General features: G+C 36.2%; 1 protein-coding gene across 2 annotated transcripts in view; it reads right to left on the bottom strand.

Annotated features, from left to right (window-relative positions):
* The window catches only part of LOC107549846 (nectin-2-like), a 176,249-nt gene that overhangs the window by 90,838 nt on the left and 66,116 nt on the right, over window positions 1-19,295 (bottom strand). For both annotated transcript variants that reach the window (XM_016231023.1, XM_016231021.1), the window contains exons 2-6: window positions 10,199-10,308; window positions 8,509-8,752; window positions 4,860-5,153; window positions 2,742-2,859; window positions 1,789-1,937 (exon numbers count right to left, since the gene is read on the bottom strand). In XM_016231023.1, coding sequence (XP_016086509.1) covers window positions 1,789-1,937; window positions 2,742-2,859; window positions 4,860-5,153; window positions 8,509-8,752; window positions 10,199-10,308 — 915 coding nt within the window. The remainder of the gene's footprint in view (window positions 1-1,788; window positions 1,938-2,741; window positions 2,860-4,859; window positions 5,154-8,508; window positions 8,753-10,198; window positions 10,309-19,295) is intronic.

The raw sequence follows: 19,295 nt of genomic DNA, 5'->3' as shown, positions 1-19,295 counted from the left end.
CCAGCTGTCGAAAACCCCTCTAAAACCATAAAACTGACCAAACTTAAACAACTTGTCCATGCTGCGAAGCCTTGCACTGTTTAACTGGTTTTTTTATTCAGTAGGGGTTTTAAGATTGCTGTCACGTCTAAGTTGTCAAGTACTAGAAAATAAAAAGCAGAGGTCTGCGAATTTGTGCAAACTGGTCAGTTTGAATGGTCTTAGAGGGGTTTCGGACACTTTTCAGGGGAAGCTCAGCTAGACCGACCAGTGAAACACCAGCTTGACCATTCTGGGAGACCATCTAGACTAATTTAAATCAGCCAAGGTTTAGCTACCCAGACCAGGCTGGTTAAATTGGTCAATTTTGATGATTTTGAAGTTTTTTTAAAATACTTTTCAGATGGTCTGGGTGGGAGGTGATTAAGATCGACCAGATAAACACTAGCTTGCAATGTTGGGAGAGCAGCTAGACCATCTTAAATCAGTCGCTACTTTAGGCTGGTTTAAGCAGCTTGTTTTTCAGCAGGGTTTGCATGATTGATCATCGCTGTCTCAAGTACTAAATTACTTTGTGTATTAAAGAAAAGTATCGAAGATTACACATACTGATGAGTAATTCTCTGCCACAGGCACATTTCACTCAAATTCGATCATATCAAATTCAGTCACACACACACACACACACAAACAGCTCTCCTACCCTGATGAAAAGACCTGCTAGACCAGTACTAACCAGCAGAAACCAACCTCCACCAGCATGGAAATCACTGGCCTTTTAAGCAGGGCTGTGCAAAACGTCACGCAAACAAGATCATTGACAACGCAGTGACAATCCACCATTATGTGCGTCAACGGTGAATTTATCAAGAAGTGATTGGACGTGAATGTTTCTTTAAGCACCAGGCATCCTTATGACTGTGATAAAACTCTCCCTTATAATACTGATGTGAAAAGAGGAAGAAAAAAAACACATTAGAACATCATCCCACACTTTCTTGCTACAGAGCGCCTACAAAGAGCCTTTGTTCTCCCACAAGACAATTGAAATTTCCAAAAGGATTCCCACGGATTCTAAATGCGGCTCTTGCGCTTGCCTTGGCATGAGAAAGTGCCAGAAGCACAGTGGCTCGCGGGCCTACACGCGTCCATTTAGCCAAACAGCCACTCCGTAGCTGATCCACAAAGGGTAACGGTTCAAGAAACGGACCATCAAGACAGTCTTGTGCATCGGCGATTACACAAAATGTCTGTCAGAGTGCGTTTCGGCACAACAAAGCTGTAGGAAAAAAAGAAACCCATGCACAGGAACTGAGAGGAAAAGAACAATAGCGACCCGTATTCTTTTTCTGTTAAGAGAGATAAAAAAGACACAACAGAACTGTGCTGTTAGGTATGGTGAAGAGGGAAAAGAAAACAACAAGTGGAAAGAAGAAATCAAAAGCAACCCGGCAAACTGGCTCACACCAAGTGACTCCACATTGAACAAAGACTTCTGGAGAAAATCTCACAAAATTGGGTTAGGCAGGCCAACTAGAAACCCAACCACCAAGTAAGAGTCTGGCTTCTGAAGCCCACCCACATTAGGGAAGCGTACATGAATTTGTAGTAGTAAGGAGAAACCCTTTTCCCATGTTGTGTGTGTTTTTCTAAGTGCGAGGGAGGTGGTGTGCAACACCATGTCCTAACCAGGCACGAATACTTCAACTCACTTGAGCGTCCCAGGTTTGGACGCTGTACTTGAGCTGAAAAGTGTACTGACTGTTTGCATCAATAGTGCATGTGTCATTCCTGCATTGCGCTACTCACCGATGATTGTTGCGGCCAGCTCTTTCTTGCCAGAGCCCAGACTGTTCTTCGCCTCGCACACGAAAGTGGTGTTCACTGTTTCGTCCACCTTCCTCACCAGCAGCCGGTTCTGATCCACTCGAACTGAAGGCGGCAACTGACCCGACGCACTGAAGAACCATTGACAGAGAAAAGAGCATTTGTAGCTAGTCTTTAAAACCATGCTGGCTTAACTGTTGTCAAGTTTTATGACTGGCAATCAGGTTCTAACTCTTCCCCGCGAATTTTCCAGCATTCCGTGTTTTCACTGTTATACAGTAGTAGGCGCTATTACACATCTTCTGAAAGAGTAATGAACATCAGGATCAAAAAACGCAGAAGAAACAAGCGATCACGTATGTAAGCAGATGCATATGTAAAATTAAATTAATAAATAGAATTCATGTAAATATTAACAAAATATATGTTCCCCTTCTAAGCAAAATCACCTTGTTAGCAAAAAATGCACCCATATCTCTCTAAATATATTGTAAAGCATGTTTCGAGAATTAGCTTGTGTTAAACATGGTGGAAAATAATCTGCTTGTGTTTGTTTGTGTGTATGTTGTTTTTATGCCACTTTAATGCACACCATTATAATTAGGCCTACTCCGTAGTGTACAATTGAAAATGTAAAAAAGAAACTTGTTTGCTCTATTCTTTCTCTTTATAATATTGTATTATAGCATTGCATGAGGAACGGAGCATAATTTAAGCTATTATTTGAATGTATTTCTCTGCATCATAGCTCTTGAACAGCATTTATGCTCTCACTCAAACCTGACACTGTCATTCATGAGATAAACGTGATGTCAAAATCTTATTTAAATGTGCATATTCTGCAATTTTTTGTTTGTTCGACCAAATATGTTTGGATGCATAAATGATGACAGAATTTTTAACTATTGCTTAAAGTTTATTATAGAGGAACTCACGCTCTCCAGGTAACATCAGTGGGTGCTGGATTGGCATCAGCTTGGCAGGTCAAAACGGCATTAGTCCGACCCATATACCAGTTATTGTCATACCCTTCTATTGTCACAGTGGGTGGATCTAGAGAGAATGTGAGAGAGAAATCCATCTGTAAGTCCTGCATTGAAAGTGCAGTTCAAAGGCTGGTTATCTGCGTTCAGGGGTGGGAAGAGAAGATACAGGTTTGCTGAAGGTGGCACTGCCCTATAGACTCTCAAAGTGCTTTGACACGCTGTAGAAATGCAAGAGAATGAAAGTGCAAGAGGTGAGGATGTTCCATCAGGAGCGTTTATGGAAAGGAAACGGTGAAGTTGCAAATCTCTGACATCCTCGAACATTCCAGCTCAGCTATGCAAACACAGACACCTCAAACACTCTGTAAATAGCTTTCATGAAAAAAAAACGAAAAAAAAAAACGTGAACAATGTGTTGAGGCTGACATGTGAGGCAGAGACGAAGATGCTTACTGTAAATGCATTTTTTGATGAAATGGGGGGGTGGGGTGAGGGAGAAAAGGTGTTCTGAGCGAATGATACGGGAGGGATTATGAGTTCACGTGTGTCACTGAGAACGAACACACTTCTTTAAAGGATTAGTTCGGCCAGAAATGAAAATTCTGTCCTCGTTTACTCACTTTTGTGTCGTTCCAAAATCATATGACGCTCGTTCTTGCGTGAAACACTACAAGAGAAGTTTTGGATAATCTGCTTTTCTTTTCAATCACAGTACAATGAGCGGGAACTGACGCTTTCAAGCTTCAAAAAGGACACAAAAGCACCATAAAAGTCTTGGGAAGTCACACGGTAGCTTTGTGAGTAACAGAGCAAAATTTGAGTCGATTATTGATTGATAATCTTCCCCTCCAGTGAACTACTAGCCGGCAGGACAGGAACATTGAGTGAGTGAAAACGAATCACAAATGAATCATTCAGACCAGGGTTGTGCTCCCAAGAGCACTGCAAGCCTAAGCAGATTGTAAAAAGTACTGGCACCAGGTTTATGATAAATATTTTTACTTGAAACAAAATACATTTTAACTGAAATAAAATAGAATAAAACATTAATAAAGAAAGACTCATTTATTTTATTTACTTTAAATTTATATTATTAACATCAGTTGAACTTGACATACGACAATAACTAAAACAAAAAAATTTATAAAAGCAACAGACATTAAAAAAATATATAAAAACGGCAAAAAAATATTAAAACTTTGAAAAAATAAAAAATACATTTAAAAATACATTATTGATAAAAAAACAATTATCAAAACTTTGAAATTGAAAATGGAAAATATAAAAATTAAAACTAATTCAAAATAATAAAAACTAAAAGTAAACATTAATTAAAAAAAAATAAATAAAAACGTATTTATTTTATTTGCATTAAATATATATTATTAACGTTTAACTTGACTTGCTACATTGACTAAAAAAATAATACAAATTCATAAAAATCAGACATTTGAAAAACTGGCAAAAAAAACAATTTAAAATGTAAAAAAAAACTGCAACAATTATTAATACAAAAAATAAATATATATACTATTAATTATTACAACTTTAAATTTAAAATGAAAAAAAAAAAGAATTACAATTAATAAAAACTAACAGTATCTCAATGACATTAAAGGGGTCGTATGATGCTGCTAAAAATAACATTATTTTGTGTATTTGGTGTAATGAAATGTGTTTATGAAAAACACATTATTTTCCACATACTGTTGTAGCGTCTGGACCACTCCAACACACAATATATATTTTGTTAGCTAGATTTCACAAATACTTTGTAACACCCCAGGACGCCCTGACTGGCACCAATGGTCTCTACAATCTACTTGCTTGGAAGGTTTTTGGGAAAGGCAGCTGTGATTTATGAACTGGATCAGATTCAATGGAAAGATCTGATTCGAAAACATTTATTATTCATTGCTACTTATCTTTTTTTTTTTGCTGTTTTAGAGCTCGACAGCCCTAAAGGCCCATATTTTTATTATACTGAAAAGACCAACCAGGGTTTTCTTCAGAAAGTCTTTAATAACTACTCCTTGCAGTGTGTGTGTGTGTATGTCTGAATCTTACACTCCACCACCAGCTTCAGCGGGAAGGTTTTGGGTTCGATCTGCGTCCTCTGATTCACCATGCAGGTGATTTCTTTTCCATTTTCAGCAGGTGTCGGGATCATCCGATACTCGCTCTTCACGGTCACCGTCCCGTCCCTCTCGGGCACTGAGGTGTGGTTATAGCGGCCGGCAATGGTTGTGATCCAGGAGATTGTTGCCTCTGGTTTTCCTTGGGCTGCTTCGCATCTGGCCACGACCACCTCAGAAGAGCTGGCTTGCACTGGGATGGCGATAGCAGAGTTTCTGGGTTTGGCTGATGGAGGAAAAAAAAAATCAAGGGTTTACCATATTGCTTTGCTTTTCAACAGCCTTTATTTTATTTTTTAAATCAATCAAGTGGCCCTTGAGCTAAAAGACACACAACAAAGTTACTCAGTACTCGGACCTGTTATTGGCTTCTATTAATGGAATAATATACAGTCAGCTGGTCATTATTGGAAAAAAACACATTGACAGGGTGTTCAAACATTCTACAGAGCCACTTATTACACAGCTACTTACTAAATAAAAAATAAATGGACATGAAATATTGATTGATTACTGGAGAAGAAAGAGCACAGAGTGATACGAGAGACATGAAACTAGCACACTTATGTAGGAAACCAGATGCCTGGGACAATCTGGGACGGTCAATTATACAGGTCATTATACAAAAATATCTGAATCACAGAACTGAGTAGAATCAAGTATATCAGAGAGCTGTGTAATGATGTCTGATAGGGGCTTTTCAATGCATGATACTGACAACCACAGACCTAGATAAATGCAACAAATGTACAAGTTTAAGAATCTGCCATTAAAACTAAAACTTGATTTACACCCTTTTGTCTTCATTTGCTAAATTAATATAAAACTTAATGAAAACAACTGAGACAAAAAACTGCAGAAATTAAATTAAAAGTTAGAATTTTTAGAATTTAAAATTCAGAATTTCTTCTTAGTTCGCTAAAATTTATTGAACTTTCATGAAAACACCTGAAACAAAAAAAACTGCTGAAACGTAATTAATTAGTTGCTCTATATGGCATTTTACACATTATAGAGACACACACGCATAAATATATATGCACACACACACACACACACACACACGCATACACATATACACACACATACACATGCATTCATACAGTGGGTACGGAAAGTATTCAGACCCCCTTAAATTTTTCACTCTTTGTTATATTGCAGCCATTTGCTAAAATCATTTAAGTAATTTTTTTTTCCTCATTAATGTACACACAGCACCCCATATTGACAGAAAAACACAGAATTGTTGACATTTTTGCAGATTTATTAAGCATACATATATATGCACACACACACACATGCATACATACATATATATATATATATATACACACACACACACACACACACATGCACACTAGGGTTGTGACGGTGAGGACATTTTCCCACCGGTTAATCGACATGTGACAACAACGATAATACTGCTATCACCATGGGGGCAGGGGCGTTTCTGCTTTTAAATAGCTTGCAAAAGCGGCGTGCGCATTTTATTTTCACTTTCAAATAGCGGCAATTCGGCGCTTTAGTTTGTTTGAATTTTCCCCCTCTTCCTCGCTTTCCTTCGCTTTTAAATTTCGAATTAGCGGCAATTCGGCGTCAATTGCTTGAATGCAACAACAAAATACAACGTCAAACTCACTTAGCCTATATATATATAAAACATAAAACTTTTATTAACAAAACAGATAAAAATACACCAAATAAAGTAAAAATGAGCAAACACTGTGGAACCAATTAAATAAGAAACGAATGTTTAAAAAAAAAACTCAGAAAATCACCTTAGATAGACGGCAAAAGTCAACAGGCTTTTCAAAATCCAAAATACTGCCAAACAGGCACTTTTGCATTTAGTTTCGAAACTAAATCATCTGCGATCGTCTTGTCTGTCTCGCCCCACTCTTCTTGTCAGTCAGCTCGACTCACTCTCCTCACTGGAGAAATTAAATCTGATCCGTGATGCGACTGTCGTTCGGCTGAACTAAATGATTTTTATTATTATAAAAAAATCAAAACGACGGTGGGGGTCGGTGCCGCGGTAGGCAAATGACGTAACCAGTGCTGCGGCTTAACACCGGCATCACCGTCAATCGCGGCAAGCCTAATGCATACACACATATATATATATACTCTTAAAAATAAAGGTGCTTCACGATGCCATAGAAGAACCTTTTTGTCAGTGTAGGAGCAAAGCTATTTTAAGAGCATCTCTGATTTTAACCTCACCGGCATAAATAGCAACTGTAAAGTTTGATTCATTTCCATGAATGGGTTCTTTTCAAATAACTCGTTTAAAACACTGATTCAGTGATTTGTTTGAGTCATCATATGGCATTTTACATGCTTTCATATCATTATTGTTATTACAGTGAACTGTTATCCTTCAAGACTGTCTGGAAGCACTGTGGTGACTAGGGATGTGCAATGAATCGTATTTGAATCGTGATCACGATTTCTGCTTAGCATAATCGTTTGCGATATTTGCCTGCTGGTTAATTATCCTGAAAACTTTTCATTGCATGTTGTATTGGTAACAAGCTTCCATAAGCTTTCAGGATTGCGGTTGCCAAATTTTAAGAGTTTGAATCCCCCAATCATAAATCAATGGGTCAACGACGAGACATCCTATTTTAATGTCTGCATTAAATTAATTTGGATTTTATATACATAGAAAGAAATGCAAGTAAAAGGTCTCCTTTAATGTTTCAAATACTTTTTGCACAAATAAAATGTCAAAATATAGGTGAAACAGTGTTTCATTCAGCACAACAGATATAATTATCTAAAAAAAGAAACAACATACTTATTCTGACCTGTACTTAAAATATATACATGTACTACATTTTATTATATTTTAAATAATTACAACCTTATTGATGGCAAATGGATAAAACCTAGTGGTTTAAAGGACAATGGCAAAGATTGGTAAAGATTACATTACAATTAATTACATTTTGGTGGCTACACTGTGATCACTAAATAGAGTCTTTTAATTTATTTTCTAAATATTCCTTATAAAACTTGTTGGTATATAAACTATTGTTACACTGAATTATATTTTAGTGGGTGTCTTCAGTGAATCATAGTAAAAATGTCTGAAAGTCATTATTTTTTGCTCAGAAATTTTTTTTATTAAACAGAACACACTGTAATGTGTAATAACTTTTATTGTTATGATGCTTGAAAACAATACATTTTCTGTCAAGTGGTTTACTTAATCCTCCCAACCTGGCAACCAGACGTTTGCACTCTCTCTACATTACTGAAAAAGCACTGATGAACTGAAAACACCAGTAAACATGTAAGTTGGAGTTTAGCCATCTCTACTGACATATTCTGCTCCAAAAAAAAAAGTAATACAGCCAGGTTTTTTCACGTAGTTGTGTGCACCTAAATCTAAAAGCAAACCATGCATGTTGACGTTTTCTTGTTTTGTGCTTATGTGAAAGTGCAATAATTCTGATTTTGTGTAAAAAAAAAAAAATGCCAGTTAAATAGTTGAGCAAAATAATCACGATCAATTGTATAGCTACAATCTGGCAGCCCTAGTAGCGGGTCTATAAATAAACAAGTGTGTTACTTACCCAGCATGATAAGAGTGGTAGTCCCTTGCTCGTTTCCACTGGGGTAAGTGGCGTACTCGCAGATGTACCTGCCAGCATCAGCCATCCTCAGTTTGTCGATCCTAATGGAGGGGTTCTCCAGGGAGCCCTGGGTGAACGATACTCGGCCATCAAAGTCTTTATTAGGAAAACTGGCTCCATATAGAGGGTGGAACACAGCAATGTTGTGCCTATCACCCTCCACACGCTCAAACATCCACGAAACCTGCAAAACAGAAAGAAAGAGGGAATCAATCCTTGCACAGCATTGCTTTTACATGCAGCATACTGCTAGCCACCCGCCTGCCATTTAAGCACTGGACTAAACCATATGGATGGAGGAAACACTGGACAACTATTGGGCCTGTGATGAACTGTCACTATAGCTTACATTTGTTCAGCACCTAAAGGTGTTTTATGAATTGCAAATATTTAGTTTTCATTTAAGCCCTGAATACTGTACACTGTAAAAAAATTATTGTGATTTTAACAGTATAAGACTGTAAAAATGCTACAGTAAAAACCTGTTAACTGGTTAACAGTAAGTTTCCATGCTATATTCGGTGAATAAATGTAATTACATTTAATGTAATTTTACAGTAAAATACTGTTAAAAATACGTTTTTTGGAAGTGAAAAAGAAAAAAGTCATTGTATAATTTACAGTGAAAAACCGTAAATTGACACTCCCAGAATTCCTTGCATGACACTTCATATTTGATGTTATTTTGTTGAAATAACATGTTTCTTCTTAGATTTTTCTTATCAGTTGTGTAAACTAGGGTTTAATCTTACATATAATGTTGTTAAATGAATGTTTATTGCATTATTTCAGTATCATGTGTCACCATGATGGTGTTTAGTGTTTGTGTGAATGACACTGTGCACCTTCTATAAATTCTGCTACCATATTTTTTTACAGTGAAGTTCTGGCAACCACAGCCACCGGTAATTTACCGTAAATGTCACAATTTTTTTTTTTTTTACAGTGTAGTTGAGAACTCTGCATATTTATATGTCACCCAAGTATCTTTATCAAGCAGGCAGACAGATTTCATTTAAAACTGTGATAATTCAAAACTGCTGACAACCTTGAAAGCATCAGTTTAGAAAGAATTAAAAAGTATAATCATACTTTTGTGCTACAGTATATGCCATCATTTTTTCCAGTGAAATTGTATACATTTAAAAGTAAAAGTACTTTAAAACGTATTTAAAAGTAAAAGTAAATGTATACAGTATGTATATATATATTTTATAAATGTTATCGTTTCACAAAAATCTGAAGCAGCACAACTGTTTTCAACATTGATGATAGTAAGAAATGTTTCTTGAGCAGCAAATCAGCATATTACAATGATTTCTGAAGGATCATGTGACACTGAAGACTGGAGTAATGATGCTGAAAATTCAGCTTTGATCACAGGAAAAAAATATATCTTAAAATATATTCAAACAGAATACAGTTATTTTAAATTATAATATTTCACAACGGTTTCTACTGTATTTTTGATCAAATAACTGCAGCCTTGATGAGCATAAGAGACTTTTAAAATTCTTACAACCCCAATCTTTTGAATATTTCATATACCAAAAATGTATTCATATACCAAAAAAAAAAAAAAAAGAGGAATGTTTGAGACTTGGAACTAATCAAGAAAATCTCGTCTCACCTGTGTGAGTTTGGTGATTCCGCTGTTGGTGAACTCACAGCGCAGATTGACAGATCCATTTGGAGACGCAGTGACCTCGGGTTCCACTCGAACACGCTGACTCCAGACCGCTGCAAAAGAGGACAGAGGGAAACATTAGAGCGGCCTGGTATCGCAGCCTCCATCAAAATTTCTCAAATGAAATCCAGACATCAGGCTAATAAGAAACACACCAAAATGACTCGCGTTATATTCCTGGGCCTGAGCTTCCTCCGGGAAAAAGAGCAGTCTCAGACTGATTAGAGTGCAGTGGCTTCATATCTATCGACTGAATGTGCAGACTGTCTCAGCATGAGACTTATCCTGCTTTGATTGCCCATAATTAAAGAGGGAAAAAAAACAACAAAAAAAAACCTTTGAGTTCTCTCATCATCACAGCATCAATCTACATGATCACGGATATGGATCAAAGTTGGGTTGAACAAATGCATCTGGATGAGAAGCATTATTAAAGTCAATATGAAACATTTTACTCCCACAATGCAACACATTCTCAAGTGAAACAGGATATTCAATGAAACAAGTAGGGTTGCACTTGATTTTATCGGTCAATATCTGATTGGATTTTTTTATTTGGAATAATATGTGCTAATGAATTTATCATAACAAAACCAGGAACATGTTTAACCCTGTAAAGCCTGACATAAATCAGATTTTTTTTTTTTAATGGAATGATTTGTTGGACCTTTATAAAAAATATAATTAAAAAAAACAGTATAATTGATACATCAGGCTTTCGTATGATATTGCATAAAAATGCAATTTGGTGCATCTGCTGATAGTTATTCGCCCAAATTAAATTATGATAGCTTGTAATGTAAATTACATCTTTACACAGATCTTTACTACAGTATAGCAGACTACTTACATAAAATGCATGAAAATATCAGTTGTCACTATATATCAGCTAATAAAATGTTCATAAGATGATATTATGAAATGATACGTTTCAAAACATAATGCAACGCAATACAATGATGATTGAGAGATGAACAAATAAACATTCCTCAAAAGCCTGATGATCATATTTATACTCACATTTTAACATGAATTTTCAAAAAAAATTATGTATGGAAAGTCATAAACCTAAGTTGCACAAGTACGTGTTCATCTTGAAATATTACTAACAATATAAAAGTTATTATGTTTACCTCATAAAAATCAGGAAAGATTTCACAGCTAAATGATGAAGATTTTACTACATAAACCCATGACTATCTTTCTCTTTTTGGGGGGATAAAAGAGTCATTTAGATCTCTATTATGTGTTCAAGGCCTCATATTAGTATGAAAAGAATCTTAATTGTTTTTGCTTATGTGCGATATATAATTAGTCTTAACTTTCGCAGCATCACCGCCTAACACATCTCTCGGCAAATAACAGATGGATTCTGCAAACTGAAAATTGCATTACACACTTGACTTGGACGTAATTAAGTGCATAAATAATTAAAAATCATCAAAATCTTGTTTATGCTGCTTTTAAAACTGTATCTCGTCCTTGAACAAAACAGTCAAGTGATCACTATATTATAAGAGGAGGTTAAAGCTTATAAAAGAAAATAACTGCACGTTTATTAGCGCTACAAAAACAAACCTGCGATTCTATAATGCGCAGTATCTGCCTCACACTGCTGATAAACTCCAACTGCATTGCGGTACAAATCACGACGCTTTCAAAGAAATACTTCCGCTTTTGAAAACGTTGACCTGGTTGTCATGATGATCCCAGACGGTGATCTTTGTGTCGCCACAGCATTCGCTTATGCAAGGCCGCAAAGTTCACGTTTTTAAAACTCACTCGCTTTCTTTCTGCTTTCACGTTTTCTCACTTGGCCATACACAAAGGCAGGGTAAAATAAACAACCCGTGCTTTGGCTCGGCTACTCGGCCGACTCCAGCGAGCTCCTGTGGAGACAGAAGCAAGAGCTCCAGCTCAGAGCTCCAGGAGTCAAAGGCCAGTGAGCAGCATAAGAGCTGCGCCATATATACTGATGGAATAAGGAATGGCTCAGTGATCTAAACACACACACACATTCACGAAACAGCTGCTTTTGACAAGCTACAGAAACATCAGCGTGCTCAAACACTCCAAACACAGACCTCAAATTGCATGCACCCCGGAGAGGATTAAATCCATCAAATGCAGGATTGCAACCACATAAAATCATACATAAACAGAGCTTGACTCGGTTATAGAAACGCATACCCTCGAATGCAAAGGCACTGCCCTCTCACCCTACACCCCCCTTCACCGCATTGAAAAGATCCAACTCGGTTTATGTTCCACAAAGGCATTAAATCGATTTGACCTCAGGATGGCAAACCTCCTATAAATCAGATCTGTTAGCTAACACCGACTGAAAAAAGTATACGACACACTGTAGAGGATGCCAAATACTTGTACTGCACTGTAATGTGTCTGTATTAAAAAGTACCTGAGGCTCTATGACACAAGCTTGATTGCAATGCACGATTGTGTCAAAATGCAATTTATATTGCAACTTAAGAACGCATCAAAAGAGCTGCTATAGATCATTTACTTGACACTAAAAATTGAAAACTTTATGCATTTTGGCCGTTCATTTACATGACAACGGCGTTTTGGAGGCCTAAAAATGCAAACGTTCGAAAACGGGTTTCAAAGTGCAAGTTTTCAAAAACAATACCATTATTGTCTCCATGTAAACTACAAAAATGCACACTTGGGAATTGAAAATGTGAATTTTTGAAACGTGTTCAGTTTCTTTATAAAGTGACATCGCCAAATAGTGGCCTGGCATGCATAATACAGCATTTTAGTCATTTTGCGGATCTGTGTGAACAGGGAATAATTTTTCTATATCTATATGTGAAACTTTTCCAAAATGCAAAAGGAAAAACTCATTTTTTTAGGTCATCATTTTGGTACAAACATACCTTTAGTCAGGCTATAGTGCCATATTTAATTTTTATCAAGTCAACACTTTGTCAACTGCCAACACAGTGCAACAGTTAGAAGAAAATCTTGCTGGGCCACGAAGGTAGCTAAATTGACATGTTTATAGCTAGCTCAATTACCTGAATAACACCACATGTGGTTTAAAGGCACAGATTCGTCTATATACGCCCCATTAAGCATTCTGATGATGTTTATCTCTGTCACAATAACGCAAGAACGCATGGTAGACCAAAAACAAACTTTACACAAAGACAAAAAACAGCTACACAAGCAACGTTCATGCTAATGTCTACTACAGCACCCCTTGTGGCACAGTGTCACACATTTGCAAAGCCCGCGGTGCACAAAATCGAGCTTACACAGCTTTAAAAAAAAAAGATAACTAAGAAAAAGAAACGTTGCATTCATGTACACTGAAGGTGGTTTCAGGCAATAATATGCACACCACTCATAAATATTTCATAAACGCTGTTTCTACTAACTGTTCATCAAAGGATCCTAAAAAACTGATTGATAAGAAATGTTTCTTAAGCAGCAAATCAGCATATTAGAATGATTTCTGAAGGATCGTGTGACACGGAAGACTGGAGGAATGATACTGAAAATACAGCTTTGCATCAGAAATAAATTACATTTTAATATATATTCAGCTGGAAAATGACTATTTTAAATTGTAATATGTTTCACAATAAGTATTTTTGATCATATAAATGCAGCTTTGGTGAGTAAAAGACTAGAGAATGACTATTTGATAAGACGTGTAAAATATTTACATTTTTTAAAAAAGGAAAAGGCAAAATAAAGTATGTTAAGTTTTTTTTGTGTCATAGAACACTTATTTACTATTATTCTTATATACATTAATTTTCATCTAAACCTTCTAAATAGTAGTTTCTGTCAACAAGTATTGCTCGTTATTTGTATTTGACAAACAGACTTCGACTAATGCATCCATTGTGGGTATTTACTTTTAATCTCCAATTAAAGTGTCAAAGGATGGAGGTATCTGAACGTGTGCACATATCACTGTGTGCTCAGTGCATGCCGTATCCAGGGCTCTAATGTCAGGAAGTGTGTGTTTTCATTATACGAGGAACTGCGTGTGACTCAATGTAGCAGAATTCTCCCTGAAGGTACACAATGGCCTGTCAGACCAGTTCGGCAGAATAAGAAATAGAAACACAAAGCATTTATTCACTCACCTCGCTCTCCTTACCTCCCTCTCTCGCTCGGCTTCGCTCCTCTTTTGTTTCCTTCTATCTTAGGCTCATAACTCTATTTCCCTCTCTCTCTTCCTCCGTACACATCAACAAATGAGTCATAGGGTGGAATGTAGTTGTACAATGTTTTAGTCATTAGTTTTTCATGGGGTCAATGAAAGAATGCCACGGATTTCAGAACGAAAGAAAGAAAGAGAAAAGGAGAACAATACAGTGAAGACAGAATATGGATCAACTCTGTCTCATTCGCATGCATACCCAGCATACTCTACAGCCTCCCTTTGTGTTCAAGTGTTTCTGTTCATATTCCTGTACTGATCTACTATTTGCACTGGTTTTAATACCTCTGAAACAGTCGGGCATCTGCGTGCTGCTGATACGCTTTACTTAAGGATGACAAATTAACCAAAGCAGGCCCGCAACAGGCTCTTAAATAAAACACAAACACATTTAAGGGGCACGAGCAATTTCGCAAAAGCACATAAGCTTGCTTTATGTACTCAATGCAAAGCTCATCTGTGCTTATATCGAATAACGTGTGATATTCACCTTAGAGTCATTAATATATTCATATATATATATATATATCACCGCAGGGATGATTCTGCCGTAGGGCATCACCTATTTGCACACTAACTAGCATAAATGTTTAATGATATAGATATACAGTTAGGTGTAACTTCAAAGGAAAATGTGTCTTTATGTCACTATTTACACACCCTCAAGACATTACATACAACTATCTTTGCTCCTTGGGGGGTTTGAACAATATCATTGTAATTACATCAAAAAGGCAAGGCAAGGCAAGTTTATTTATATAGCACATTTCATACACAATGGTAATTCAAAGTGCTTTACATAAAAGAAAAGAAAATAATCATAAAAAATAATCACAACAATAAAACAAACAAAATAAACAAACAAAAAAAGAAACCAATGAGGAATTAAGCTTTATAACTTCAAAAAGCACCACTAAAGGATCATTAAAGTGGTCTATATGACTATTGCATTTCCAGAGTTAATAATATTGTAAATCTAGCAAGGTTATTTTTTATATATATATTATATTTTAATTTTCATATTTCGAATTAAATGAGGCGAAGTTCATTTTGGGTAGAAACACAATTTTGGAGTTCATTTTGGGAGTTTGAAACAGCTTCCAGAAACTTTCCAGTTTGTTTCAGCTGGTAAATGAAACAAACTGGGGAAAAAAGGGGGTTCCACAAGGCTCCATCTGGGGACCAATTTTATTTTCACTTTATATTAATGATATACCTGGAGTATGTAAAGATGTAAATGTTCAGTTGTATGCAGATGATGTAGTAAATTTTACCCATGCTATTAACTTAAAAAAAGCTTCGACTACTTTGAATTCTGCTATGGCCAATGTTCAGGAATGGCTTACCAAATCAGGTTTATTATTGAACGCAAAAAAACTGTGTATGATGTTTGCAAAACAACCAGTAGAGATGACACATTCGAAGGCATTCCTGAGAGGGGAGGAGCTTGAAATTGTTAAAGAGTTTACATACCTTGGGGTAACTTTGGATTCTGCTTTAACTTTTAAAATTCACGTGAAAAAGTTGTCTAATATTGTAAAGTTTAATTTAAAGAATTTGAAGTACATTAGGCCATTTTTGACCGTCTGTGCTGCTAGGTTGTATTTATACTCAACGATCTTTTCTCATATTGAGTATTGTTTTAATAATTGGTCATTTATAAGTGGCACAACTCTAAAGACAATAGAATCATTGTATAAGAAGGCGATAAAAGTGTTAGATTAAAAAAAACCTGTCATTTCATTATTGTAACATTCTAAAAAAAACGAAATCTAAATTTTTTTTTAAATATGCATGTTTTATTTATAAGGTTTTGTATGGGCTTGCTCCCCCTCTGTTAAATTAATTTATAAAACCGAGGACAGATTGTAGTATTGGTACTAGGTCTATTATTAGAGGGGTCTGTGAGGTGCCATATAGGCGAACATCTTTTGGACAGAAAGTATTATCTGTATTAGGGAGTAAATATTGGAATAGTTTACCACAGTCAATAAGTCAAGTCAAGTCAAGTCACCTTTATTTATATAGCGCTTTTAACAATACAGATTGTGTCAAAGCAACTGAACAGCATTAATTAGGAAAATAGTGTGTCAATAATGCAAAATGACAAATGCTCTAATTATCATACCTCAAAAATTGGCTTATGACGAATCAGTTGTGTAAACATTTTACTTAGAAATTAAAAAATGTGTTGAGGTATTAGTCTTTTATGTACTGTATGTGTATTTGAGTTTGTGTCCTTGTGTCTACCTGCCTATAGGCACTGCGGATGTAAATTAGCAATGTTGCTATAATCCGGCTTGTTTACATTCTGTATTACTACAAATGTTCATTAACATGCATTGTCCCTATCAAATAAATAAACAATAAATACCGCCAAACTACCATTGATCCGTGGTGATTAAATAATAGTTAAGTGTGCTCTGGAGCTCCACCTTCTTTGATGTGGAAATCCTCTCCGGTTTACTTCTCCTACTGAGTTCGTCGAGGTTAGATGTCCATGAGTAAAATTTATTTATTCGGTATAATTCTAATTGAAAGCAAAACAAAATAGGACTATATGAAAATGCTATATAAATAAACGTGGTGTGACTTTACTAGTCCCGAATTGCTGAATCGTTTCGATCAGATGATTTCTTAAAGGGACAGTTCACACAAAAATACAATTTCTGTCATAATTTACTTGCATTCTCATTTACTTCTTTATACACAAGAGTTTGAAAAATGTTGGTAACCAAACAGTTGACAGTAGCCATTGACTTAGTATTTCTTCCACACTATGAAAGTCAATGGCTACAGTCAGCTTTTTGGTTCTAGCGTTCTTCAAAATATGTTCTTTTGTGTTGAACAGAAGAAAGAAACTCATACAGGTTTGGACCAACTTGAGGTTGAGTAAATGATGACAATTTTCATTTTTGGGGAAAAAAAATATTTGTTGCTGTTTCTTTTAACCACTATTGAAGTTTCTATGACGACTTCTGCTTCTGAGAACCAAGGAAATGTGAAAAAGTTCCATTTTTAAGTCTTCTGAAGCCATAGGATAGCTCTACAATAGTGGGAAATAGACTGCTCATGAATTCACGAAAGAGGTCGCAATGTCCAGTTAGTAAACAAATCGTTCTTTTAACTCTGGTCTTTTCAATGGATCATTTTTTCCCACTATGAAAGATGTATTCAAGAATCAGACTAACCCACTTCTTGAGTTCGCTGATTGAATGATCCAATCACAGAAGTTAACGGCTCACTGGATGGGAAGATTGTCAGTGATTACTCACATACATTCCTATCCGTTCCTCTAACAAAGCTACTGTATCACTTGGATGATTTGGAATATAGTGCATAAGCAATATGGACTACCATATATGATACTTTTATGGCATATTTTGGAAGCTTCAGTCTCCACTGGAGAACTCAATTTCTCCTCTTGAGTTCCACACAAGGAAGTCAAGTACTCTTTTTTTTACATTTGGAAAAACACACACACATATTGGAGGTTTGAGCGAACTAAACAATAATTGAATTGTCCTTTTCAGCATGCTGTATTTCACATCGCTTTTTGTGCATAGAGCAATATTACCTTGAAAAAAAGCATTTTCATTGACAACAGAAATAATTTAACTCACAAGGACAAAACACATTCAAGAATGTGCCTGTTTTCAAATACTTCTTTCATTATCAACATTTTTATCAACTCTCAGCCAGCCTCAGCTTTTTATCTCTCAGATGTCCTTTTCTCACGAAAAGTCACGTGAGGCTCAAGTTAGGTGCTTTACTAACCACATATAACAAACTAACTTTTCAGTCTGCTGTGTAACACAATATCCTCACATTATCAACAACTTCATCCACTTTCCTCTCAGCCAGCCTCAACTTTTCTACCAGACGTCCTTCTCTGTATCTACACACGTCATGTGACGCTGTGTGCGAGACAGGGATGCGGCGAATTTAACTTCTGAGGGTCGAGCCGAGCCGAGCGGCTTTCCTAAGGAAGGTCAATCGTTTTAGAGAAGTACTCGTCAGCCCTTGAGCCCGTTCCATGCATGTATGTGTGAAAGCCTCAAAGATGCTAACGGAGGCAGAGGACTGCGGAGGCCGACTAGATAATAATTAGCAAGAGTGCGACACAAGGGCACGCAGCACGCGCTTTTAGAATTTCACAAGGATGTGTTTTTTCCCGCTGCCTGAGTGACCGTTATAAGTTTGAATCTCTGACGAAGCCTCCGGTAAATAAGAGATTCCTTGAAAGGGTACGCAGTAATTTTCTCCTCATTAAAGGTTTTACAGAAAGTACTTTTGAAAAACATGATTAATGACTAATACACAAGTTCTATCCCAATAACCCTCTGATACTGGCCTTATTTGCTTGTGGGAAAAAAAATCGTGGCTCACAGAAAAAAGATAATCTACAACGTACATTACCGTTCAAAAGTTTCTTTAAAAAAAAAACTACTCAGACTTTTAAACAACATTGCAATTATTGTGATGCATCACTCATAATCCATCATAAGTCTAAAACTACCATATCAACACAAAATAACATGATATAAACCAAAAATACTGCATGCACCTCAAATAATTACCCTTTAAAGGGGTCATATGATGCTATTTCAATTTTTCCTTTCTCTTTGGAGAGTTACAAGCTCTTGGTGCATAAAGAAGATCTGTAAAGTTGCAAAGACTAAAGTCTCAAATCCAAAGAGATATTCTTTATAAAATTTAAGAGTCAACCACGCCGACCTAAAATGGCTCGTTCTGACTGTAAGTACGTTTTTTATATTTAAAGGATTTGCCACTGACGATTCAAACGCGAGTTTTGAGCAGTGTAGAGTAGCACTTGTT

The sequence above is a fragment of the Sinocyclocheilus grahami genome, unplaced genomic scaffold, assembly GCF_001515645.1.
Source record: "Sinocyclocheilus grahami isolate Dianchi unplaced genomic scaffold, SAMN03320097.WGS_v1.1 scaffold382.1, whole genome shotgun sequence".
NCBI classification, from domain to species: domain Eukaryota; kingdom Metazoa; phylum Chordata; class Actinopteri; order Cypriniformes; family Cyprinidae; genus Sinocyclocheilus; species Sinocyclocheilus grahami.
This window is presented reverse-complemented; position numbering and strand designations above follow the sequence as displayed.